The sequence below is a fragment of the Metarhizium acridum genome, assembly GCF_019434415.1.
Source record: "Metarhizium acridum strain ARSEF 324 chromosome Unknown scaffold_1, whole genome shotgun sequence".
NCBI classification, from domain to species: Eukaryota; Fungi; Ascomycota; class Sordariomycetes; order Hypocreales; family Clavicipitaceae; genus Metarhizium; species Metarhizium acridum.
The window spans coordinates 3,951,612-3,976,206 of record NW_027094015.1 but is presented as its reverse complement, the minus strand read 5'-3'; the positions used below and the strand labels follow the sequence as shown (position 1 = coordinate 3,976,206).

The 24,595-nt window shown below is 51.9% G+C and overlaps 9 protein-coding genes across 11 annotated transcripts; 5 read left to right on the top strand and 4 right to left on the bottom strand.

Annotated features, from left to right (window-relative positions):
* Window positions 1-3,165: 3,165 nt before the first annotated feature.
* On the top strand, window positions 3,166-5,610 carry LEU2_1 (3-isopropylmalate dehydrogenase). 2 transcript variants are annotated; one of them, XM_066116597.1, is made up of 5 exons: window positions 3,166-3,364; window positions 3,445-3,465; window positions 3,576-3,647; window positions 3,751-4,471; window positions 4,607-5,610. In XM_066116597.1, exons 1-5 carry the CDS (start codon window positions 3,314-3,316, stop codon window positions 4,843-4,845), a joined length of 1,104 nt encoding a protein of 367 aa, XP_065978481.1. In that variant the 5' UTR covers window positions 3,166-3,313; the 3' UTR covers window positions 4,846-5,610. The 2 variants fall into 2 exon arrangements, with proteins under 2 accessions (XP_065978481.1, XP_065978480.1); XM_066116596.1 differs by having other exon boundaries at window positions 3,445-5,040.
* A 2,424-nt stretch (window positions 5,611-8,034) lies between these two features.
* J3458_001208 (uncharacterized protein) lies at window positions 8,035-8,373 on the bottom strand (the record flags this gene model as incomplete). The annotated part of the gene is made up of 1 exon (XM_066116595.1): window positions 8,035-8,373. One exon carries the CDS (start codon window positions 8,371-8,373, stop codon window positions 8,035-8,037), a length of 339 nt encoding a protein of 112 aa, XP_065978479.1.
* A 183-nt stretch (window positions 8,374-8,556) lies between these two features.
* Window positions 8,557-9,276, bottom strand: J3458_001207 (uncharacterized protein; the record flags this gene model as incomplete). Its single annotated transcript, XM_007815349.2, has 1 exon — window positions 8,557-9,276. One exon carries the CDS (start codon window positions 9,274-9,276, stop codon window positions 8,557-8,559), a length of 720 nt encoding a protein of 239 aa, XP_007813540.2.
* A 516-nt stretch (window positions 9,277-9,792) lies between these two features.
* Window positions 9,793-11,410, bottom strand: J3458_001206 (uncharacterized protein). 2 transcript variants are annotated; one of them, XM_066116594.1, is made up of 5 exons: window positions 11,310-11,410; window positions 11,163-11,239; window positions 11,059-11,088; window positions 10,510-10,986; window positions 9,793-10,432 (listed from the first exon to the last, which is right to left on the bottom strand). In XM_066116594.1, the coding sequence occupies exons 1-5, from the start codon at window positions 11,403-11,405 to the stop codon at window positions 10,066-10,068; spliced, it is 1,047 nt and encodes a 348-aa protein (XP_065978478.1). In that variant the 5' UTR covers window positions 11,406-11,410; the 3' UTR covers window positions 9,793-10,065. The 2 variants fall into 2 exon arrangements, with proteins under 2 accessions (XP_065978478.1, XP_065978477.1); XM_066116593.1 differs by lacking the exons at window positions 11,163-11,239; window positions 11,310-11,410 and having other exon boundaries at window positions 11,059-11,138.
* Window positions 11,411-12,217: 807 nt separating this feature from the next.
* Window positions 12,218-14,596, top strand: ARP8_1 (actin-like protein arp8; the record flags this gene model as incomplete). The annotated part of the gene is made up of 3 exons (XM_007815347.2): window positions 12,218-12,257; window positions 12,331-12,409; window positions 12,463-14,596. 3 exons carry the CDS (start codon window positions 12,218-12,220, stop codon window positions 14,594-14,596), a joined length of 2,253 nt encoding a protein of 750 aa, XP_007813538.1.
* Window positions 14,597-15,213: 617 nt separating this feature from the next.
* Window positions 15,214-15,618, top strand: J3458_001204 (uncharacterized protein; the record flags this gene model as incomplete). Its single annotated transcript, XM_066116592.1, has 1 exon — window positions 15,214-15,618. One exon carries the CDS (start codon window positions 15,214-15,216, stop codon window positions 15,616-15,618), a length of 405 nt encoding a protein of 134 aa, XP_065978476.1.
* A 58-nt stretch (window positions 15,619-15,676) lies between these two features.
* Window positions 15,677-19,198, top strand: J3458_001203 (uncharacterized protein). The gene is made up of 3 exons (XM_007815346.2): window positions 15,677-16,205; window positions 16,341-16,860; window positions 16,926-19,198. Exons 1-3 carry the CDS (start codon window positions 15,823-15,825, stop codon window positions 17,772-17,774), a joined length of 1,752 nt encoding a protein of 583 aa, XP_007813537.2. The 5' UTR covers window positions 15,677-15,822; the 3' UTR covers window positions 17,775-19,198.
* A 1,203-nt stretch (window positions 19,199-20,401) lies between these two features.
* On the top strand, window positions 20,402-21,905 carry J3458_001202 (uncharacterized protein; the record flags this gene model as incomplete). The annotated part of the gene is made up of 3 exons (XM_066116591.1): window positions 20,402-20,568; window positions 20,686-21,010; window positions 21,179-21,905. 3 exons carry the CDS (start codon window positions 20,402-20,404, stop codon window positions 21,875-21,877), a joined length of 1,191 nt encoding a protein of 396 aa, XP_065978475.1. The 3' UTR covers window positions 21,878-21,905.
* A 446-nt stretch (window positions 21,906-22,351) lies between these two features.
* Window positions 22,352-24,368, bottom strand: J3458_001201 (uncharacterized protein). The gene is made up of 2 exons (XM_066116590.1): window positions 23,243-24,368; window positions 22,352-23,130 (listed from the first exon to the last, which is right to left on the bottom strand). Exons 1-2 carry the CDS (start codon window positions 23,847-23,849, stop codon window positions 22,589-22,591), a joined length of 1,149 nt encoding a protein of 382 aa, XP_065978474.1. The 5' UTR covers window positions 23,850-24,368; the 3' UTR covers window positions 22,352-22,588.
* Between the last annotated feature and the right edge of the window lie 227 nt (window positions 24,369-24,595).

Genomic DNA, 24,595 nt, shown 5'->3' with positions numbered 1-24,595 from the left:
GCTTCCATGGCAGTGAGCATGTTCCCTGGAGTGCTCAAATGTGCGCCATCTAGTACGGATCGTGGCGCCAAGAAGGCCGGACATACCCATCAGCATCAGGTCGGCTGGTCAAGGGCTCAGGGTCGAATTTCAGAACAGGGCCAGCAGTAGTAGCATTCGATATCGGCTATTGAATAGCGAGCCATCGTTTACTTGGCAGCTTGACTTCTAAGTGTCGGAGTACGTAGGTACGTGGCTCAGCGTTGCACTTGAAGTAAGCCTCTGGTGGCTACCCACTCAACCCGTTGCTCTCGACTCCGTAATTGTACGCCTGCTTCCAAGCAACTGCAAGTGTTGTATCATTGTATCTCTGTGTCGTAAGTTACCCGGGAGTTTGCTCGAGCACGTGCACGTACATGCATTATTGCAGTGCCATGCTAATGATATTTGGCACGTCCGGCTGCCTTGCGGTTAGATTCTCCCGCAGCGCCACAATCATCTTGCCCTATGAGAGGACAAGACTACCGCCAGTAAGGCAGGTACGGCCAAGGCTCCCCGATTCTTGCAGCGTCGCCCCACCCTCACCTCTGATTCGATGCCTTCATACGTCGACAACGGTCACTGTGATGAAACCGCAACAGCCAACGACTCTCGTTGCCCCCATTCCGATCGACGACAAGGACAGCCCTAACTCTCACGACACAAGAGCTTCGTGCACTCGGGACTGCTGCGGAGCAGAACAAGGGTCGTGAGTCCATTCTACTCGTCAAACATCAGTCCACTCTTTTTATATTAAAAGAAAAGAAGACATGCACCCAGGACTACTAGACGCACATGCGTTTTGGGTAGGATTGCTAGAACCCGCCATCAAGAACCCTACAATAACACAGCTACCGAGCACCTATTCTACATACAATCACCGAGTACAGGCTTGATCGTGAGTGACGGTGACCTCGCAGAAGGCTGAGGTCCATTCTTGATTTTAATATCATGTACTTCCGTGCTCCATACATGTTGTATGAGATGCGCAGGTTCTGATGCTCCTCCATTGTGGATCTTACGCATCAGTGGCTGCTATCGATCAGGGGCCAACGACCCAAGTGCCGCCACCAATCATGACAGTTTACTCCGACGACGTGGTTTGGCGCTATCACTGTCACTCTGGCCTAGCGGCTACGCCGTCATGAAGCACCATCATTGCTCGGATCACTTATCTTGTCTATCCAATTTCCGGGAACTCTTCTAACCGCTGGCAGGCCATTGGCACGCATACACCTCGGTCTTGCGGCTGATTGCATGAGGCCTACTGTGTTATTCCACAAGAACCAAGCTCCCAAATGTTGGACGAAAACCAAGGTCGGGATCCCGACCATGCGCGCCAAGTTGTACCAGTTTCATCCAGCCTACAGGTTGGCGGGGACACGGGGATAACATTATTTCTTGCAGAGATTCACAAACGGAATCGTTTGAGCCATCATCGCCTATCGGGAGGCACGAGGCTTGTTGCAAAAGACGGAGTACGTACCTTCACAATCATTAAACTCATCTATTAGAGTTTGGTCTGATTCAATGTACCCACTCAATTGTCTTGCCACCCGTGGTTCCATACTATGAATACATGGTTTTATTGGAAGGTCAACCCCCGCGACACATCTTCTTCGCCCTTTGCTAGGACCGGGAGATAGGAAGCGACCTCAAGTGTCGGCGAACCGCAACAAACTTGTACATCGTGAACAACTGTGGGCCGGTTCGGTGTCGGAAAAGAGCTAGGATCAAAATAATCACTGTTGATATCACGATCCAGAGCCACAAAGCAAGATTCGACAAGGACAAGGCAATGGAATCACAAGCCCACAGCATTAGAAAGGTAATTATCCAGGAAAGGACGAATCAGAACGGGAGCAGCCATGACTCAGGAGTGACCTGATTCTGCGCGAAACACCCTTCATGACACCAACGGGAATCTTGACGATCCTGGACCCGCGATGCACAACGACAGGCGTGTGTCCGGAGTACTCCGTTCTAGCCTACACAAGTCCTTCGGTGGCCTGGGAGGTGCAATACACTACTGTACACAGTACTAAAGTACATCCTGCGATAATATGTCACCTTGGAGCAAGAACCTTAGCGAGTAACGTCGTCCCCACAACGACGTGGCTCCAGCCGGAGCTTACCGCCTCTTCCGAGTGGATCAAACGTGTGGTGTCCAAGCCTGGGGGCCTAGGGGAAATAGAGCCTCTCCTGCAAGTGCCGGAGATCCAATAATTGCCCAGTGCTGAGAGAGGCGTCAATAAGTCTTGGCTTTCGATGACATGAACTGATTACGGCTGTACGTGGCGACAGAGGCCAGAAACAGGGCTGTTGATTCCTCAGCGCCGACAATTTGCGTGAGTAGGCGTGCTCTAGAGTGCAGCCGAAAACGAGAGCCTTGGTCACGCGTGGCACGATCGGGAAACGGCTTGCCTTGCCATGTGGGCAAGGTCGGAGCAGCTACCCTGCTGTCAGATTTGGAATTGGGTTGGACGACAGTACATGTATGAAGCAGGTGTTCCCGTTGAGATGCGCGAGACGCCAAAATTGTTTACCACCACGTGGCGCTAGCAAAAGACCCTTGAATACGATAATAAAACCTCAGACATGGTCCCAGAGCCAATCGCGCCTCCAAAAGGCACTTCAGCAATCGTACGGAGTACGAATTAGTTGGAGGGAACAATGGGTTCAAAGGGCGAAAAGCGAGGACAAAATGCAACCTATTCTGGTCTGTCACTGGGTTTTGACTTGCGACTCAAGCAGGCATCGAAACGACCTGAAAAAGCAGACTACCTACCTAGGTAGGTAATTAAGGGCTAAATTAATATAGCCAGGGCTGTCCTAACTTGGGGAGAATCGTGCTCTGTCGTCGCGTGTTTCTATTGCCCGAGTACCGAGCACATTTTCAATAGTCTTCACGAGGGGCATGCCGATGGGATAGGGTCTGTGTTTGGTAGGACAAGCTTTTGATACTGGCGATGTTTGTGCGAACTTCAGAACCCTGTTCAATTACGAGTGGTCACGTCGCCGGCTAACGGGTGTGGCGTCCTGTTGCTCCGGTCGCACAATCGCATCACCTGACTGCAGTGAGTGTGGCGTGTCTGTCAACACGAGCAAACAAACCGTGGATCGTACGGAGTATGTCAGCCTCCGATCTCGGATTGGTGGGGGAGGGGCATCACCTATCGGCGACTCGGATGGCCCGCAGCAACAAACCAGACCAGACATCATTCCTCCATCAACAAAGCCATTTCTTGAAGCGCGACAAAAGTGCAATTAGGGCCAAGCTACGAAATCCCGAAAGATGGCGGAGTATAGCATTGTGGTATTTGCCGGCGACCATTGTGGTCCCGAGGTATGTTGTGTTGTGCTTCCGTTCAGAAGCTCGATTCTTCAGGGAGAACTTTTGTTAGCTAACGGAGATGGTTGGGGTAGGTCGTTGCCGAAGGCGTCAAGGTAAAGTGTTTCATTTCCACTTGTGACAAGGAACCTCATCTGGATTCTTCTTGGCAGGAAAGTAGACGTCCCAAGGCCGTCAAGCTAACGTGAACGTCTGTCTTGTAAAGATTCTTAAAGCGATTGAGCACCACAGACCGAGTGTTGGCAAATTTGTGCTCAAAGAGCATTTGCTGGGAGGTGTAAGTCCCACACGCCGGGAAGTTCCCTCTTCCTACCGTTGTATGAGTACGAAATGGAGTCTGAGTAATGTTGCTGACACACTCACCCCTTGACCTCGCTTAGTGTTCCATCGATGCCACTGGCACCCCGTTGACTGATGAAGCTCTTAATGCAGCCAACTCAGCCGACGCAGTTCTGCTTGGTGCAATTGGTGGTCCCAAATGGGGCACCGGTGCCGTTCGACCAGAGCAAGGCCTACTGAAGCTGCGTAAGGAAATGGGAACATACGGAAACTTACGACCTTGTTTCTTCGCCTCTGATGCTCTCGTCGATTCGTCCCCCCTTAAGGCTGAAATATGTCGAGGGACCGATTTTGTTATTGTCCGCGAGTTAACCGGTGGCATCTATTTTGGTGATCGTAAAGAAGATGATGGATCAGGCACAGCGTGGGATTCGGAACCCTACTCACGTCCAGAAATTGAGCGTGTGGCGCGTCTAGCCGGGTTCCTCGCCCGCGGCCGCGGAGACAAGACGGTCTGGTCTCTTGACAAGGCCAACGTACTGGCCACCAGCCGCCTGTGGCGAAAGGTCATGACTGAAACCTTTGAGAGGGAGTTTCCCGATCTCAAGATTGAGCATCAACTGATTGACAGTGCCGCTATGATTCTAATCAAGAACCCTCGGGGCTTAAACGGGGTCGTTGTCACTAGCAATCTCTTTGGTGATATCATTAGTGACGAGGCGAGTGTCATTCCCGGCAGCATTGGACTTTTGCCCAGCGCAAGCTTGAGTGGTATTCCAGACGGCAAGGGTAAATGCAATGGCATCTATGAGCCTATTCACGGTAGGTGTATCTCCACCCCTTACATCTGTATTGTCGATCCCAGTTTCACTATACTGGATGACAATATATCAAAACGCCAATCATGGAGTGGCGATTATGTACGATTTACTGAGCATGATTTTCTTTTGCGCCCAGGTTCCGCTCCCGATATTTCTGGCAAAGGCATTGTAAACCCCCTCGGTACCATATTGTCGGTGGCCATGATGCTGAGGTATTCGTTAAACTTGCCCGAGGAAGCTAAGGCTGTTGAGGCTGCTGTCAAGGCTGCCATCGACGGAGGACTCAGGACGAAAGACATGGGTGGCAACGCCGGCACTAAGGAAGTTGGTGACGAGGTGGCGAAGCAACTAGCGGCCATCTTGACCAAGCCATAGAGTGCACTGTGGCAGGGGACATGAAGTGATTTCATTCGTGTGAAGACCTGGTATTTGGAAGTTAAAGTGGCTGAAGAAAGAGCGGCGACATCAGGCACAAGGAACCGGGAAGGGGCCCCGGATGATGGATGGGTGGATGGATGGATGAATAGATGGAACAAAAGAGGAACGTAGAGAATGAACAAGACACCAGACACTCAAAAAACCTGCCAGACGGGCACTAGCGCGCGACTTGGGATGCCTGAAGGATAAGTATAAGTGTGTCATGCATCAATAAGATGCCGATCCGTCGTTCCAGAAGGAGCGACAAGTGGACAGATACCCTGTGTGATGTTTTGACGTCAACCCTGCCCACGATGCACACAATGCCGAGACTGGCTCAGCCAGCAGTGATGGATATTGGGGGGGGATACTCGACGTGGGATTGCATGGAAACGGCTTGACGTCTCTCGAGAAAGCTCCCTGCCGCAATCGATCTCGATTGGCGAGTCCAACCAATTGCATCGCCACAAGGCAAAGGCACCTTCTTTTTTCAACATACTTAGGTACATAGGTGCAGCAAAAGGTGACCCAAGGGTCCAAGCACAAGCCACTCGGCCAGACGTTACAAAAGTTGCCGGGTTAAATGGAAGCGAGCTCCCAAAAAAGGCAAAGGCTTGCGAGAGGGCAAACGGTTGTGAACCGGTTTAATTTGCTCGATAATGATTCGACCAATATACTTTTTAATTTGAGCAAGTTGTGTCTTGGATGGTGCTTGTTTTGGTGGCTTTTTCTAATATGATTTCTCTTTCTCTCTAAAACATGTATTAAAATTATCACCATCTTCTTTTTTTTCTTTTCTCTTTCAATATTCTCTCCCATGTAGAGACAGGCACAGCTCGTGGTTTCTTACAATGACGCACCCTGGGCCCTGGTTCCCGCATACACGACTCCGAACAACGGATGAAATGCCGGGTGGCATTTGGACGAGATGCTCCACAGCACACAGCAGGTGACACGGCCGCCCTGCGCGCCCGAAAAGAAAGCGGAGTCTTGGAAGAAAAAGTGCACGGCGCTAGAAGGTGGGGAATGAGCTTGTCAAGGCCACACAAGCCAGACCGAGCTGGGCCCATTGGCCGCGATTGTGTCGGACAGGGGAGTGCCTTGTAAGGCTTTCAACGTCTCAGATCTGTCTCTGACCCCTGGCTGCCAGGATTGGGGGCCTTCTGGGAAAAAAAAAGGGGGGAAGGGGGGGTGGCATCTGGGGGTTGGGGGTGTGTGGCTGATGGAATGTCGGAAAGAAGGAAAGAAGAAACTTTTTAGTTGCGCTCAGACTTGAGTTGAGCCCAAGGGCTGAGATTGACGGCGGGCACGCTGGGGATTTTGCCCTTTTTTTTTTAAGAGGGGAAGAAGGGGGGGCCGCGCGCGGTTCGGGTTGGCCGATTTCTCGCATGGCGAAAGGGCCATTATTTTAATATATCTGAAGAGAGGGGAGGAGTTTTAAACCATGGCCTTGTTTGTACGTGCGTAAATCGATGGGAAGGGGGTGAGATTTTGTTGATTCGTAACAGCTTTCCGACAACCAGACACACGGAGATTATCCGATGTGTGTGGGAGAGAGTCATGGCGGCTGGAGTACGTTGAGGCTGATGAACCAATATCGAGAGCAGGTTCTTTTTTACTTCTTCTTTGGTTCGAGTCGCGCCTTGGCAAACACCAAGAATGGCCTGTGCTGTACTTCGCATCGAGGGCTGCATCTTTTCAATTTATTTTATTTTATTTATTTTATTTTATTTTATTTTCGGGGGAGGGGGGGCCCTGGCGATCAGATTGGCGCCGTGGGCTTTTGGGCACGGATTACAATCTTGTTTTATCATCAGCGTAGCGAGAGGGAATAAGAGCAAATCCAAAGTCAGCCCGTAGGACCAACGCCAATAACAAACGAAAGAGAGGGACACACCTTGTTATTGTATGTGTGTCATGACCCAGATACTCATTCCTAAACGGGCAGGCACGTGCCGCGCAACACCAAGATACAGCTGTCCACGCAAGATCGTGTACTTGCAGCGCGGACGTATACGGAAATACTCAACCAAACACATTGGCGCCCTCTCCCCGGCCGTATGGGGGATGGAGGGGGTGAAGGCGATCGCGCACATCGTCAACAACTTCAGTTCATGCCGGCCCTTCCCCCAACGACACAAACACCGCCCACCTCGTGCATCGCCACTTACTCTACACCCGACGACCCTCAGCCGTCCCTTATCAGAAACGCGCGCACGATTCAGATCCATCTCAAGTGTAGAGCCAGCAGGAAGAGTAAAAGAACAAAAGAACAGCGGTACATCCGCACCGTCGGGATCTACGAACCGGGGGCAAATCCTCATCACTAGGCATCCCAGGCTCTCCTCAAACAAACTTACATCGTCATGCGATTCTGCCGATTATCTCGTTCGCTCCCTTTCTCTCCTTTTAATGGTGTGTTGTCCCACGCGACTCAGCCTCTCTTTCTCCCCTCTCTCTCCCCTCTTTACGAGCCTGAATATGCTGTTCCTGGCACAACGTCGGGTCCGTTGATCGATATGCCTGCGTCGTGGAGAACGGCAAACCGGTGCCATATGGTGGTCCTGGCGGAGGGCACTTTTGATACAACGGCTGCTCCGCACAAAGAGTAGTTTGTTTTCTCCTTCATTTTGCCCATGAAGCGTTATATTGTCTATAATATCGACAATCATGCTTGTGGTGCGAGATGACAACGTCTACGTATGTATATTGATTGTATGATACTTGGCTCCGTCTGTAGAATGTGCTGGCAACAAGGATGAAACTGACGCCCGTGAAAGCGTCTGTACTACTACGTATTATCTTTTCCCCAACGAGAGGTCGTCAACACCGTCGCTTCGGATGACACTGACACTGACATGTCCAGCTTGTGGAGCAAGTCATGCACAAGATTCGCGTCTGCTTTGGGGAAAGCTGGGGGTTCCAAGCCGCATCATTCCCGACTCTCTGGACGAACCACGGCACAGAGATCTCCCAAATACCCATCAGGATCCAGATGAAGGGGATATCCTGGATGAAAAGAAAAGGCCCTCTTGTTGATATTTCCTTAACCGACTACACCGCAACGTTGCCTTCCCACAAGTAAACAGTACCGACAAGATATGCCTTGTTCTCATCAAGAAAGTGTCGAAATGTATTCCAAATGTCTCACAGGCAAATCCATCCTGGCAAGGCCCATTTTCTCTGCACACCATCTTCCGCGAGAACTCGGCCCCCCCCACACAGGGCTTTTGCCGTGGTAATACAGATTCGGTTGCTGATACTCCACAATGGCCTCATCTCCTTGCTTCTCTGTGGATTGGGCAGGGTCTCTTTCATAGCCCTGTCACCCCCCTCGCGATGCTGCGTGTCTTCCACGACGTCTCCCCCACCTGCATGGTCGAAAACGCCGAAACTAGTGTCGTAGATACCGACCTTGTCCTTGCGTTTTCCAAAGTGTCCAATATGTATGTACACAAACGGCGTCTTCAACTTGTCCATCTCCATGACACGCGGTAGTTGACCTTCAAAGGCCGCGGTCTCCTCAGTACCCTGTTGCCTCCCCTTCCCAACAGCTAGTGCCAGAAGCTCTGTTTAGACGAGCAACACTAGAGAGAGTTAGCTATTCACTTCTGCTTGCCCATTGTTTACACCACTCATTTGTGCCACGTTTAGGTGTGGTTCCCAAACCTAGTCCTTGTTGATTCTCTTCCAGACTTCGCTCTCCGCGGCCGCCAGGGACTCTCCTGCAGACGCCGCCCACTTCTTTGCCGTGTCCCAGACGCTCGCCTCACTTTCGTCTTCATACGCTCTTTCTGCTCTTTGATAGCTGTTGTACCCTGCTGCATTGACATCTTGCTGGTAGCCTCCCGCCGGCAGTGAGATTCCTGCCGTCGGATAGTTTCCCTGCAGAGGTGGGGAGACACCGGCTGGTCCGGAGTGAGGCGGTGGTCCTACTGTCGAGGCGGTCGATGATCGTGCCTGGACAGGGAGAGGTGCTCGAGGCGGTTGATATCCCATCTGTGGAGGCATGGTCGTCACTGGTGGCGGCTGGTGATTCTGGAGTGATTCACCAGCACTTGGCGGAGGAGGGATATTGCTCCCCGTTCCACTGCTACTGCCTGGAGGAACAGGAACAGCACCAGGCTGCGGTGGAGGGGGGTTGTTGCCTACTGAGCTGGTTCGTGTTGGTGTAGCCGGGACATGGCCGCCATGTTGTGGTGCGCCGGTCGCCTTGGGCAGCATCGGCCTGGCTCCAGGTTGAGCTGGCGAGAACGCTTGTTCGCCACTAATTTGGGAGGGCTCCAGCTGCGCTTGGCCGTCTTTGTTTGAATCCGCCGTCTTGGGAGTCACACCCGTAGGTTTAGCAGCGTTAATAGGGCTAGAGCTATATACTGGGATCGGCGCCATGTTGGAAGAAAACAGAAGGAAAGATCGAAACAAAGGTAGCTCGGTAGAATTGACCTGCTTTTTTTTATCCTCCGGGATTTTTCTTTGTTTTGCTGCAGCCAGTTGGACGAAATCAGCCGAGTTGACTTTGCGTGTGCAGATGCAAGGGCGCCGTGTGTAGAACCGTGGTTTGCCGTACGAAGTTGGGTGGTTGTGTCACCGTGGCAAAGTTGTGAGTGAGGCAGAAAAGGGAACCGGCATCAAGGCCAGATCGGAGCGTCGTACCGGGCCAGTATGCCACGTAGATTCAGAGGATTTGCGAGAACCTTTTGTTTTTACAGAGGAAAGTTGACAAGTGTAGCTTTTCACGCCGCGCACAGTGACAGAATCCGACCACAGGAACGTGGCGACGTCATTGGAGCAGGTGACGTCAGGTGACACCTCCCCCATCAAGCGGGTGCCTGAACACGCGCGTATCGAGCATTGGCCGTTTTGCCATGAAAATGTAGTTACTGCGGTTGTTGGGGGGCGGCTCCTGAATGAAAACTAAATTCCGAAAAGGCTGATGCTGCATCCCGAGATCAGCAGCTGTCAACTTGTGTAACTGGCGGCACAGTTGGTCGGTGACTATTATAAGATCCGAACCCTTGTGTATGCTAGAAGCAATATGCAGCCAGGAAATAATCCAAAATGCTGAGCGCACAAAATAGCAACAAAATATATCCGGTGCAGACAGATATAAGATAGCATTCATAAACCACATGTTAAATATACAGAAAGATTCCTTGCTCTTTACAGAGTCAATATCATTCAAGACTGCGGAATAGCAAATGGGCACTTCTTCGTCTCTTCAGTACTCCTTCCCATCTTACTTCGAGGCCCGACATCTTCCCACACAAATCCTTCAGGCTTCATCTCCGCGTTGTCGCCGGGGACTATGCCTCCCGTCGCCCACGTAGTCCAGGCAGTTGGTCCCCAGCGCAGCCAGAAAGTCGCCGGTGTATACCACGGCTCCTTCAAGTAAAGGAGGTGCTTCATTCGTTTTGTTGTCGGATCCGGTTCGGTAACAAAAACTACACGGGAGAATCTGGGCAGCGAGAGATATCGGAGGAAAAGTTTCCGTAGCAGGAGAAGTGTGTAACTGAGCGCGCAAACGGCGACGCCGGGCTCGGGGAAACTGGGCCAAGAAAACAAGTTAGAATGCAGATTTTGGACGTATAGTATGTCTGAGAAGCTTTGTGGTTGCTAACTTACCGGAAAGCATATCGCAACCTCGCGCCCATCAACACCATCACGTCCTGATATCCCAGTGGCCGTAAAGCTTTAGGGTAGGCCGACAACAGCAAGTCCACCAGAACAGATCCCAATTTCGCAACCTCGTCCATCGGCCGCATGTACTGCTCTTCGTATTTGCTTGCCCATCGTGAAACGTCGTCCAGGAACTCGATTGCATCTCTCCACTGGTTTTTACCGAGTTCTGCTTCATAGTCAATGTCCATCAAGTCTCCCACGTATTTCCATACCGAGGCGACTGCGGCAACTTCCATTTCCAAAAGTGGTCTCCATTCGTACAGACGCATGAACCTCTCGGGTTCCGACATGGCAGTATAAAGAACGTAAAGGAGGTCTTTATTTAGAATCCCTCCTGACTTGATATATGGAGCATGTAGGTAGTTCATGCGTGCTACTGCCTTGCGAAGCATCGACGAGGTAGGCGCATAGTTGGCAAAGCTGCATGAAATTGACGCAGGGACTTGTTAGTTAACACGAACATGAGACAGAGTTTTGGTGTGTATACCGTACCAGACAAATATGATTTCAGTGTCTTCGTATCTACCAACAGTCAGAATCGCAAGATGCCAGATGTCAACGCAATCGATGGCTTGTCGGTCAAGACAGAAACTTACCTCTTTGGAGCTTGGTCGGACTTGTTCAGGTCACTGACGGAAACAAGCAGCTTGGCTATGTTTTCCACTGCGTAGGTCTACCCAATTCGTTAGAACCTACTGCGGTGTTACGTCGCCTGCAGCTGCAGGGGCAGAGCTTTGACCTACCCTGAATAACGCATATCGCTGCGAAAGGTCATAAAAGTAGGGAAACTCATATGAAGAAATGTTTTGCACTATAATCTGGGCATCCTCGTTCGTCATATGCGCTAGGGATGCACGATCCGGGTAGGGATATCGCTGGCGTAGCTTGTTGATGCGCCGGAAACGAAGAAATGAACAGAGTGTAACGTAGGACACAAATGCGATTAGCGAGATTTGGCCCCACGAAAGAGCACGAAAAGACCCATGGTAGGCAATGTGATGGTGGAGGTTTGAGACAGTCAGATTGAACGCCATTCTCGTAAGATTTTGCTGAAGGCAGTGGATTCACGATTTGCGCCGAATCACCTGTGTAGGAAGGGCATATGAAGTAGAACTACACAAAATCGGGCAAAACAGCATCTATTCACTCGACAATCCGGTTAGTGAGATATGGCCGTTAAAATTAGGCCAATTCGCGCAGGGTTCAGACGACAGAGGGTAATATTGCCTTGTTATTAGGAACTGTTGTCTTTCCGACTCTTTTCCTTGACCTCGGGTTTGACTTTTTACAAAAGCTGGGGAAGGTTTATTATTAGAGGCGCACTGCAAATAGCCCACTTTCACAAGCTAAATTAGCACATGCTAACTACCGGACAAATATTTGGCCGGGATAACTATATCAAGAGGGCACCCCTTCTGGCGGATCCAGCACCACACTCCAAGCACTTGGGGGGCAGCAGTAGGACCCACCCACCAGTGGTGTCAATGCTGTGACATTGGCAAGTGTTAAGTGCGCGTCGGGAAATTCGCGGCCATTCGAACTCTTTGAGCCTCGAGTCTCGGTCAAACCACTGATTTCGATTGCCTCGTCATCGCATCAATTCAACCCCACCAACTGGCTGGTGCGCCTCGGCAAAGGCAAAGACATTGAAATGGTTGGAAAGGTGTCCGAGAGAGTTCTCCTTAGGGAGGGTAAGTCCTATGTCAAGAAGCATGCTGCCTGTGTCTACTTGCGCCGCCGGGTTTACTGACTTTTCTATCCAAGGGTTGGAGAGAACTGATAATGGCATGAAGCTCACAACCTGGCCGGATGTCGCCCCAATTAACCAGAAGAACTACTATACGTGAGTCTGACTCGAGTGTCTTGATCGCGAAACCTGTGGCTGACATTCATTAGCGACTACATGAAGCGGGATGATCAAGTTCTAGCCCTGCGCCTTCAGAACGATGCGACCCGCGACCGACTTGTCCAAGGCGCCAGAGACCGCGATCGCCTCCTGTCTAAGCCTGCGAATGGCGAGCTTCCTCTGCCTGTTCCCGATCTGACAGAGGAAGATGGCGCTGCGACACCTTCTGGTGGTGTTGATCCGTCGCGCATCATTGTCATTCACCCTGGCAGCCAGAACCTTCGGATAGGTTTCGCCAGTGATGCTCTCCCAAGGACGATTCCAACTACATTGGCAACGAAATTCCCGCAAACAGAGTCTGAGATGTACGAGGCCCTGCCACGACGCCAGTTTGAGGCCAAGACGACCGATCAGCAATACGGCGAAGAGTGGTCCAAAAAGTATTCAAAAATGTGCAGCGAATTGAAGTCTGAGATGCGCGCCAACAAGAGAAAAGTCTTGCCAAATTCCAAAGAATTAGTCCAAACCTTTAATCGTCGCACGGAGCCAGAAATTATCGAGAAACACAACGACCCCCTGGAGATAGAGTGGACCGACGTTAAGACCCTCGAAGACCCCGACTCGCTAGCCTCTTGCTTTATTGGAAACGATGCCCTCCGCGTGCCGGATGACTCAGATCCCAAGTTCAAACTCTGGTGGCCGTTACGCTACGGGTGGTGGAACGAGGACGAGTATTCCAGCCAGGAGCACCTGTACGATGACTTTGAGACGTTACTGGACAAGGCACTCCGTCAGGAACTCGGCCTGACTACCAACAGCGAGTGGCAACAATACAGTTGTGTGTTTGTCATCCCTGATCTTTACGACAAGAAGTATGTCGAGCAAATCTTGCGGTCTTGTATGACTTGGTTCGAATTCAACAAGGTTTGTTTCGTCCAGGAGGGCATTGCGGCTACTTTTGGTGCTGGGTATACCCAGGCTTGTGTTGTAGATGTTGGCGCACAGAAGACGTCAGTCACTTGTGTGGAAGATGGTCTCTGCATTGAGGACTCTAGAATTAACATGAAATATGGCGGGTACGACATCACCGAGACTTTTATCAAGATGATGCTTTACGACAACTTTCCCTATCAGGACATCAATCTACAAAGACGATACGACTTCCTCTTGGCCGAGGAACTGAAAATCAAACACTGTACCATGTCTCAGGCCGACATTTCTGTGCAGGTTTACAACTTTCACGTCCGAGCCCCCAACCAGTCGACTCGGAAATATACCTTTAAGACTTATGACGAAGTCATTCTGTCGGCTATGGGTGTGTTTGACCCCTCAATATTTGACAATAGCGCCAAGCTTCGAGGACGACGGAAACTGGTTGAGCGCTCATACAATGCGTACGATGTTGAGATCCCTGACGATCCAGCCTCAGCTGCCCAGCTTGCCATCTTGGCTCTGGTGAAACCCTCGATCATGTCATCTGCGAACGGCCCGTCGCAGTCACAGTCACAGTCACAACTGGAAGTTTCGACGCCTAGCAAAGAGCGATCTCAGCCATTCAACTTTCTTGGCAGGGGTGAGAATGGAGTAAATGGTACGCCGGCTGGCTCCCATACCGGCTCTCCAGCTCCCGAGGGAAATGGAACCCCAGCCCCCTACATCTTTGGAGCTGGAAAGGAGGCTCTAAACGTAGACAGCCCTGCTCCAAGTGGCTCCCGCGCTACGGGTACACCGGTCCCCGGACAGTTGTCTCAGTACTCACAAGCGCCGTCTGGCATGTTTGTGGACTCTAATGCGCGGAGCGCGACTGATATCGCTGTTGAAAGAGATGGCGTTCTTCCAATGGCTCCTCTCGATATCGCAATTCTGACCAGTATCCAAAACGCAGCCAAGGGCGATGATAAGAAACTTCGTGACTTGTTGGGCAGCATCATGGTTATTGGAGGCGGTTCAAAGATTCCTCAGTTTACGGTGGTTTTGGAAGAGAAAATCAAGGCCAGACGGCCAGATTTGTATGATAGGATCTTGGTGAGCAGAAGTGCCAGGGATATGGATGAGCAAGTCGTCGCTTGGAAGGGAGCCAGTGTATTTGCCAAGCTTTCGACGAACGACTCGTGGATCACTCCCTTTGAATTCGAGCGATTGGGTGCGAGGACCCTTCATCACAAGGTACTTTGGGCTTGGTAAGCTCCGGCAAATGTACTATTTTGCGACTGGGATGAGGTAGCGGAGGGAAAGTCGGCTTTTAGGAGTTCAGGGCTATGAATAATTCGAAACATTGAATAAACCAGGTCTATAAGGTAGTGTTCAAATATGGATGCTTGATATGATTGTGGTTGTTTAGATAGAGGATGGTTTTCAACCTGTTCTATACAATTCCATACAATGCTTGATTTGCTACACGGTGCAAAACGAGACTTCGAGGTTTGTAATATGCTGCACTTACCCTCAACCATGGGCGGATAAAAGAATCGTAAAGTGATTGAGGCGAGGTTTCTGTTTTTCCATCTATCGGAATTCGGTCTTGCCAGCGCATCTGATAATACACGACCCCAAGATGCTCAAGTGTAAGGTTGGCTTGTTTCCAGGAGCGCCGCTCGCTCTTCTAACTCCCGTTTGCCGATACTGACATCCACGCTTGATTATTATGGAGAGGGCTACACCCAGCCATGTTGGCTTGACAGCTATATATATATATGTGTGTGTGTATATACTTCAATGTTGATTAAGAAGAAGCAAGGTCCAAGACCAAGTCCAACTACCAAACAACTCCCAGCCACACACATACACATATACACATCAACATGGCCCAGCCCGACCTGCCCACATCCATGCGCACAGTTCGCCAGCTGGACAAGCTGGCACCGGAACTCGCGCTCGTCCGGACACAGGTTCCTGTGCCCTCTCAGCCCACCGACGTGCTGGTCAAGGTCGCGGCCACGGCGCTGTGCTACGGCGAGCTCACCTGCGTCATCCAAAACCTCGATCTATTAATGGTGCCCAAGTATCAGCGGCGTCAAACTGATAGCAACCACTCCTTAGATATCACAAAAGTCTTTGAGCGAGTGATGGCCATCAGCCAAGAGAACCGATTGATTTCACCTTGCCATTTCGATCTTGTTGCTTTGACGACATATGTCGGTCATGTGGCGCACATGCCAGTTCAATTGCCGGGATTATGTAATCACCCAAGACCACCTCGGAGCTAAGGACTCCGGACTGTGTACTTTTGTAATTACGGAGTAACGTACTCGGTTCAATTCGTCCAAACAATGCTCGGCGCGTCATTATCTTCAACTAGGCTTCCCTCCCACCACAAGTCTCATCCAGCATCATCATTCCACCCCCCCACGCCATGTGATTCTTCTCATTGCCTCTCGACTAGAGGTTATCCAGAACAGCCTTTTTGAATCATGGCGATGGTATCCCGATATTTGCCCTTTGCGCCATCCGCAACCACAGCGCAAGCCGTCACATACCTTCTTGGCATCTCGCTCTTCTCCATATCGTTTCTCGTCTTTCTCAACAGCTCCGTATCGTTTGTCATTACTGATCTCATCGGCCAGAAGAAGAACGTCGGCGATGTCGTGGGCACCTTGGGCTTCGCTGATGAGATTGTTGCCCTGGTGGCATGCCCGACATGGGGACTGATATCAGACCGCCTTGGAGTACGATGGGTCGCTGTCATGGGGTACGCAATTATCGGGCTCGCACTGGTGTTGTTTGTCCAGGCGAAGAATGTCTACCCGCAACTACTGCTTGCGCGGATTTTCTTTGCGGTAGGAGCCTCGGCGGCGTAAGTTTAACACCCTCCTCCCCTATCCTCCCCTCCATCTCGCGTCTTGTCGTAGATAAATGGGCCGAGCCGGGACCTCTCTCTCTTTTCTTTGGCTTGGACTCTGCTAACGGCTGGTTAATGGCGGAAATGCAGGGCGACCATGGTTACAGCTATTTTGCCGTCACTGACGGATGAGGGAGATTTGATTGATGGTAGGAGTCCATCGAGGTACAAGCCCAACCAGCGATTGAGCGTTGCATTTTCTGTGGAATCGGAGGCTACCATTACGCCGGAACGTTATACTCGATCATTGTCCAACGACTCGCGAGCTTCTCGTCAACAACAGGATGCCGTGGCCAAGTCTGCAAAGCCGTCTACTTTGGCCGGCCTCGTTGGCTTATTTACAGGATGTGGTGCGCTTGTAGCGCTGTCCTTGTTTCTGCCGCTACCCGCGAGGTTTGGAGATATTGACGGCGTCACGCCTGGTCAGGCAGTATCATATAGTTTTTACGTGGTTGGTGCGGTGTCATTGGCCGTTGCGATCCTTGTTTTTATAGGTTTGCGGAATTTGAAGGGCGAGGAGGGCAAAGGATGGAGGTTATTGTTTGGTATTTCGGAGCCAGATGCTTATGCAAGATTGGGGGAGAATGACCGGGATCGAAGACAGCGACAGGTATGCATGCTACAACACGTTGGAGGGAAATCTTTGAAGCTTAAACTTGTACTAACGCCCACTAGAAGACGATTCCGTATCTTCATTTGATGAAGGATTCGGTGCTCTTGGGATTTGCTGACTCCAGAATTGCGCTGGGGTACATTGGTGGATTTGTTGCCAGGGCGTCGACGGTTGCTATTTCACTCTTCATCCCGCTGTACATCAACACCTTCTTCGTTAGCAATGGCTTCTGCCAAGGCTCGCCCAACGATCCGTCGCCGGAGCTGAAGAAGGAGTGTCGTTCAGCTTACGTACTATCATCAATTCTTACCGGAGTGGCACAACTAATGGGACTGGTGTGTGCGCCAGTGTTTGGATATCTATCCGGGCGAGCCGGTCGAGTAAACTATCCAGTTGTTGTGGCCACAGTGTTTGGCATGATTGGATATCTGATGCTACCGCAGCTGTCGAGCCCAGAGTTCAAGAATGTAGACGATAGAGGGGGAACACCTTTCATCTTCCTAGTGGTGGCACTTATTGGAGTCAGCCAGATCGGCGCCATAGTGTGTAGCTTAGGCTCGCTAGGCCAGGGCGTGATTGCAGTCGAGCTGCCCCGGTCAGTACGACGCGAGCCGTCAATTGCACCAGGCGAAGACGAATCGGCAGAATCAGAGCCACTGATGCGCATGTCGACCAACGAGGACTCTGCGTCACGGGTGAGACTGAAGGGTTCTATTGCAGGCGTGTACTCACTGTGCGGCGGGGCGGCGATTCTGCTTTTAACAAAGCTCGGAGGAGTGCTGTTCGACTCGGTGTCCAAGGGAGCGCCGTTTTACATGATGGCTATATTCAACGGGGTTTTATTGGTGGCTAGCTTGTGTATGGACGCCTCGCAGGCGTTTGCGACGGCAAACCAGGGACGGGGTCATTAGGCTAAGGAATCACCATCTAAACAACTATACAGCAATACAGCATCATTATCGCCACCGTTGTTGATGGGACACGGACATGTTGGTCTGTATACTGCGTACAAACGGCTGATGTTGAATCTTCTTGGGAGCCACATATCCAGCCTTCCTCCACATGGCGTCTGGCTGTCGATTACGTTGGTCGGACAAGTCGATTGTTTTGTGGCGCCACGATGCGGTGGAGTCGAACGGGAGCGTTCCGATGGCGCATACGACTTCTTGTCCGACGGCCTCTCAATTGCTGCCTCTGCTTCTGCACCTTGATTGCGGATTCCAGACTGCAGACGTGGCTAGCAAGATGACTGGCGGTGATGCTGGGCTCGATTAATACCGCATACTTGCAGCACGAAGGGGGTGGTTGGCACAAGTCATACCCCCAGAACAGAAGCGGAGCGATTTGCCCTCGCATGGGACGAAAACCAAGCCATTGACGACATACATGGAGACGCTCACTGAGTAAGTTGAACTGGTAGTTTTTAGGAAGCACGACATAAACAAGAACAAAAAGAGGAAGAGAAAAGAGAAAAAAAAAATTACAATGAAAATAAATAATATAGACGTCAAGATGAAATTTCCAATTACCCAACCACACAATCACTCGTTATTAGTTGGGTTCATGGTAATACTACGTGGTTGGGGCGCGCGGGCGAGAGAGAGAGGGGAGAACAAAGCTTGGTGGTGTTGCTGATGAAACAATGGGACCTTCTCGGCCGGCCAACCGACCCGTGATGGTGGTGGAAGGCGGTCAAAAATACGAGGTTGGCTACTTGTGCATGCGTGGCGTAACATGCGGGAAACCGGATTGATGGATGGCAAGTAGGATGGTGTGATGGTTGCAAGGACGCTGGTGGTCGTCTGCTCTGGTGCTGCTCTGGTGCTTGTCTGGCACGGCTTGCGTGGATCTTGGCGATTTGCGGCATTGTTCTGTTTCCTTGTTTCCATTGTCTGCGCCGCTCGCGGCAGGGACGGGAGCGCGGCCTTCTTTTTTAGATTGGGTTCGTTGGTTGTTTCGTGGCCTCGGGGATGAAGGGTAAAGGGTGAAGGGCCAAAGTTTGTTTGTGTGTGACGGAGTTTTGGGGTCAATTGTTTTGAGGCCCAGCCACGCACTCAAACACACACCAGCCACTGGGGCCGTGATGGACTACGCGCGCTTATCGAGCCACGACGCCGTCTGCCGTCTTCCGTCTGCCGTCTTCCGTTTTGGAGAACCGGCTGCGGATTGGACCCGAAATCACGTATCGACGGGGATACGTGGGCTGAGCGGTACAGCAAGCAGGTAGGGCTGATTTATGCCCAAGATCGGCCGGCCCGCCGGGGATGCAACAGGCATTTGTGTTCCTGTGCAGACAGTCGACAAGGTCCCGACGCAGCTGAACACGGTATTCCCGCCCTGCTCGTCATCCAAGCGTCGGCCCATACGCAGGTGGCACGTCATGTAAACATGGTGTTCACGACGTCCATATGCATGGCCGTGGACCGGGAAGGCGGAGGAGGAGGAGGAGGGGGGGGGGGGGGGGGGGGGGTGCTGGCCTGGCCATCCGACTTTGTCTCTACGGCGACGAGAATAAATTGCTACAAGAGCAAAAAAAGAGAGACACACGCGGAGAGAGAGAGAGAGACGTTACATCAGTAAAAAAAGAGGTGTGGCAGCTCCTGATGTCTCGTCCTGTCTGACAACAACAAACGGGCATTGTGTGCGAACAAAAGAGGTTTTCCCTTTTTTGCTGAGTTTCAAGCTTCCTCGGGGTGTTTCAAATGGCTGGGCAGACAAAAAGAAAAAAAAAAAGAAAAGGAAAAAAAGAAAGAAGAAAACTCACTTTCTGAAAAGACAACATTTTGTCTCAGCAGTTCGTCGCATCGGGATACATGATGGAGCATGACGGCCGAGGTGGCTCCAACGGCCCCTTCTGCCGGCCTACATACAAGTCACAAACCTGCTCTTTTCCCACCCCTCCTCCAGATTATGGGGAAATTTCTGCTCGTATTCTTTTCTCAAAGGAAACTTCCTTGCTGGGAAGAACAAACAAGAGTGTGTGCATCTCGGGAGAAAGGCCCAGTCTCGTGCGGAGCTGTGCTCGTCCCTCCGCTCACCCCCATACCACTGACAGGAGGCTGGCTTCCTCGAATCCATATGGGGAAGAATAACGAATGATGCCATGATTTTAGTCTTTTTGTTGTTCCTTTTGGGAGTCTATTGCACGGGTCAGATAGTCAGACGCCGAGGGACAGAGAAGACGGGCGGTTGCTTTTCTGGGACGTATAAACTCTTTCGTCCCAACCACTTTTTTCAACCATACTGGACGGACACACACGCTGCCCTCTTTCTTTTGAATCTTGCCAACCTCTCTCTCATCATTACGTCCCCAGCCTTCTTTGGGAGTGTACACTGCTTGCTTTGTGAGAGAAATACTTATTAGGACCCTGTTCCTTGCTGTCTTTCTTTGGACAATAGCCCGCCTCCCCCCCCTTTTAACCTAGTTGTCCCTCAAACCTCTCGTTTTTCTGTTCCTTCTTTTCCCCCAGTGGTTAAAGATTTGAACCACTGTGCCATCCTTACTGTTGCTATAGTCGGTTTACAAGGGGGTTTCGATATGAGGTCCTTCATTGTTGGACTGGCGTGTGCTGCCGTGGCGTGGGCGGCCGGGGGTGCTCTTGAGCTTGACCCGCGATGGGATAAGCCGACTAGGACGACGACCATTGTGACTTATACGACGGTTACTGTTTGTCCTTATACCTCGACGGTGACCCATGGCGGAACGTAAGTTGGGACATCCCCGCTGATGTTGCTGCTGCTGCGGTGACTTGACATACAACATCACCATGCATATACACATCCGCCATTGAGTCGATGCAGTTGCTAACCCTGGCAATATAGAACCGTCGTCGTCACCAAATCCACGCTGTCAACCATAACCCTCACCAGCTGCAGAGGCTGCGAAGGAAACACGGTGACGGTCCCCGGACCAACCGTCACCCAAGGGACCACGACGCTGGTCGACATCACCTACACGACCGTGTGCCCCGTCACGCAGACCATCACGGCCCCCGGATCAACCTACCTCACCACCAAGACGGTCACCAGCAGCGTCGTGACCAGGGTGCTCACCACCATCTACAACGTCGTGACGCAGCCCGGCGTGACCAGGACCGCCACCGACGTGGTCCTCTCGACAATCACCTCGCTCTGCCCCGTCACCCAGGTCACCACCATCGGCGGCAGGGAGCAGACAATCACCTTCACCACCACCAGCCTCATCACCACGCTCGTCCCCGTCACCGAGGAGAGGACCGTGACGCAGCCGGACCGCACCAAGACCGAGGTCCGCGGCCTCACCTCGACAATCACCTCGCTCTGCCCCGTCACCCAGGTCACCACCATTGGCGGCAAGGAGCACACCATCACCTTCACCACCACGAGCCTCATCGAGACGGTCATCCCCACGACGCTCCAGCAGACCGTCACCCAGCCGGGCCAGACAGTCACCGCCACCGACGTGGTCAAGTCCACCATCACCAGCGTCCACCCCGTCACCCTCGTCACCACCATCAACGGCAAGCAGGAGACCATCACCACCACCGCCACCAGCCTCATCGAGACCGAGGTTCCCGTCACCGTCACCAAGACCATCCACGGCGAGGCCACCACCGCCACCCTCACCAACGTCGCCTACCAGACCGTCACCAACCTCGTCCCCGTCACCCAGGTCGTCACCGTCGGCGGCGAAAAGGTCACCGTCGTCAACACCCGCACCGAGGTCGTCAAGGTCGCCCACTCGAGCGTCATCTTCCAGACCGTCACCGCCCCCGGCCAGACCCTCTCCTCCGTCCAGGTCCTCACCGTCACCGAGACCCTGGGCGGCGGCGTCGCCACCCAGACGGTCACCGTCCCCGGGGGGCCCGTCACCTCGGTCGTCCAGAGCACAAACACCGTCCACCAGAGCGTGCCGTCGTCCACCCTCGTCGTCACCCAGACTTCGGCTCCCGTCGTCACCGCCGCTGCTCAAGCCCATGCCCCTGCCGTCGGGTACCTCTTTGCCGGCGTGGTGGGTGCCATGGCCCTGTTTTAAGGGGCGAAGAAAAAAACCCCCCCCAAAAATGACTGCATCATAGGTGTTGCGCCTAATATTTTTTCTTTTGCTTCTTCTTTTTTCTTCTTTCTTCGCTTCCTCTTCCCTCTCTTTCTTCTTCTACGTGATTCGGCCTTTGGCCCCCCATCCGCTGCTGCACATTCAACAGTGGGCACGTAGAAAGTAAGCCAATTTTTTTCACCCTTTATCCCGAGTATCATTACGGGAGTGACCAGGAGTATGGGGAATCGGAAGTGACATAGTGGGTTTTTTGGCAGGGAGAGTACATGCTTGGACCATTTATGATTCTTTTTTTGACGCCGACTATGGGGGGCTTTGTTTTTTCCGCCCCCTCTCTTTTTTGGTAATAGCTCATCTTTCGAGGGCGGCGGTACAAAGGGGGCTACATTCCCTGCATTGAGTAATGGCGAGGAAATGGTAGGTCTTATATACATATATTTAATGACAGTGGGCTTGAGTTTGAATCGGTGGCGTGCCTAAGTGAGCAAAATCGTGGCTGGTTTTCAGTGTGTGTATAACTTGGCTGAAAAAACTGCTGCATACCGCTGCTGCTCAATTGTCCTCACTCGTCTAGGGGCATGAGATGCAAAATAATCCAATTAAACTAAATTAAAAAGAAAAAAGAAAGAAAGAAAGAAAGCAACCAAGCACATTTCCAACGTATCTCATAAGATCGTGATAAGGCTGTTTCTACACCGCGATAAACCGTTCTGGATTCGGTTCCACAATCTCCGTGACTTCCCTCTCTTCAACACCCGTGAAGGTGGTTCCGGGAAAGTACCGCGAAATATTCAGCAGGAATGAAGAGTTGAGATCAATCCACACCACGATTCGGCGAAGCAGGCCGCCAAGCCCCAACGAGTCCAGCCCGCCTCTCAGTTCTAGCATGCGAATCAGTCCCTCCATGTGCGTTTGGTAAGAGAGTACGTCGCCGTGCATGGCCTCGAAGCTGGCCATCTTGGCAACGGCTCCAATGAGGCAGTCGCTTGCTAGCATCCTGTCGTCCTTGAAGGTGTTGTTGATGGCCGTGATGGCGTCGTGCTTCATCCGGAGGATGTGACACCCCAGAGTGCTGATGTTGTTGACGGAGGCGTAGTTGGCTGCGGCAAGGAGCATCACCACTTGGAACGGAGCGTTGTCCGAGAGAACAAGAGGGAACCATCTGGACCTTAGAAGGCCCCTGTTGCCCGGCTGGTCCAGTTCGGGGATGTCTCTGGCCATTTGTACAATATCTATGTGACGTGACGGTGAACATATATTCAAAGCGAGCCATTGGGACATGCTGCGTCTTGATGGTACTTTTTTCTGTGTACAAGCCATGAAATGTTGTCGGGATGGACTTACAGTGGTCTGCCAATGCAGGGATGTAAGGCTGCCATGGGCCCGGATATGATCTGAAGGGATCTACACGACCACCCCCAAAGTGCGTATCCATGGGAGGTGACCTGGCGAGACTCTGTGCAAATAACTGAAGCAGCCTGTCTCCAGGAAAGCCGTCGAGCTCCACGACTCCCGTTACATCTTGGGTGGTCCCCCATGTTAAGGCAGATGGTGGTGCAACCGGGCCGGCTCCAATATATTCAAAGGTGACAGTTTGAAGCTTGTTTCTCCTGCGGCGACTTGGCTTTGTGGCAGCTGGTTTCCTCTCAGGCTTGGCGTCGCCATCTCGGATGCTGCTACTTGAGCGCTGGGCCTCGCTTTGGGGTGTGGAAGAAGACGAGTTCTGTGGCTGCTGCTCGTACTGTGCGCGGTGTTCCCTCCAGGCCCGCTTGGACAGGTACGATCGAAGTCTGCGACTGGCGTCGACTTTCAGCTCCTGCGGCCGACCGCCAATGACAAATTTAAACTGCGTAGGATGCGCAGGCTTTGCTGCCTGCATGGTTGGATTGGTGGCTGATGTTGACGATGACGAGACACGTCGTGGTTGGTCTTGGATGAGGACGGGCAACATGCAGAAACCTAATTAGGACATTTTCTTGGATTAAACAGCCCTAGACTCCTTGTAAGGCCGTATCCACTGGATGCTTCGTAGGCTAGCTAATTGGTAACTCAATGAAACCAAAATGCTGCAGCAGTTGAGGATGCAGAGCCCCCGGATTGCAAATAGATTAGTCTGTCGTAGCGCCAATTGAAAAGGGACCTCTGATTGGAGTTTTGGATTTGTTAGTGCACGGCCTGAAGAAAGTCTCGGTAGGCAAAGCGATGGCAAGGATCAAGGCTGGAGAAGGTTGCATTAGATAGAGAGGGTAGACCATTAAGAGGTTGAAGTCAAATGGGGTGCAGCCCGTTGCTTGACGTCGAATGCCCGAGAGGGGGGGGTTGCGGAAGTATAGGAAGAAGGGAAGGAGCCAAGGACACACAACACCGTCAGTACCTGCCGAAAACCCGACCAAGTCACGAGCAATTTGCCTTGTCTCTTCTTCGTTCCACTACATTGCAAGGTGTGCAACACCAAGCGAGTGCTTTCTTTTGTTCACATCGTGTCCTCGTACCTGTTGCAAGCCACGCGACGTGGTCTGTGGTCCCTTCGGTATTTACGATGGTGAGGGGTTCACAACAGGAGGAAGCTGAATTCAAGCCCGCAAGAACATAGGCGGCGGAGCAGAGGACGGGACGAAGATAACTGCGGACTTTAGCAAGATGTATCGCCTACCGTCAAGCATTGATTATACACACCACTAACATTTGACACCTAAC

Excerpts from the sequence above, each read along its gene's own strand:
- J3458_001201 (XM_066116590.1), bottom strand. The coding sequence starts at position 23,849 with ATGTTGCCCGTCCTCATCCAAGACCAACCACGACGTGTCTCGTCATCG. Across the intron at positions 23,131-23,242 it reads CCCTGCATTGGCAGACCACT|ATATTGTACAAATGGCCAGA; the intron begins GTAAGTCCATCC and ends CACGTCACATAG.
- LEU2_1 (XM_066116597.1), top strand. The coding sequence starts at position 3,314 with ATGGCGGAGTATAGCATTGTGGTATTTGCCGGCGACCATTGTGGTCCC. Across the intron at positions 3,648-3,750 it reads AAGAGCATTTGCTGGGAGGT|TGTTCCATCGATGCCACTGG; the intron begins GTAAGTCCCACA and ends GACCTCGCTTAG. Across the intron at positions 4,472-4,606 it reads CATCTATGAGCCTATTCACG|GTTCCGCTCCCGATATTTCT; the intron begins GTAGGTGTATCT and ends TTTTGCGCCCAG.
- J3458_001206 (XM_066116594.1), bottom strand. The coding sequence starts at position 11,405 with ATGACGAACGAGGATGCCCAGATTATAGTGCAAAACATTTCTTCATAT. Across the intron at positions 11,240-11,309 it reads AGCGATATGCGTTATTCAGG|ACCTACGCAGTGGAAAACAT; the intron begins GTAGGTCAAAGC and ends CGAATTGGGTAG. Across the intron at positions 10,433-10,509 it reads AGGTTGCGATATGCTTTCCG|TTTCCCCGAGCCCGGCGTCG; the intron begins GTAAGTTAGCAA and ends TTCTTGGCCCAG.
- J3458_001203 (XM_007815346.2), top strand. The coding sequence starts at position 15,823 with ATGGCGATGGTATCCCGATATTTGCCCTTTGCGCCATCCGCAACCACA. Across the intron at positions 16,206-16,340 it reads GCGGTAGGAGCCTCGGCGGC|GGCGACCATGGTTACAGCTA; the intron begins GTAAGTTTAACA and ends GCGGAAATGCAG. Across the intron at positions 16,861-16,925 it reads GGGATCGAAGACAGCGACAG|AAGACGATTCCGTATCTTCA; the intron begins GTATGCATGCTA and ends AACGCCCACTAG.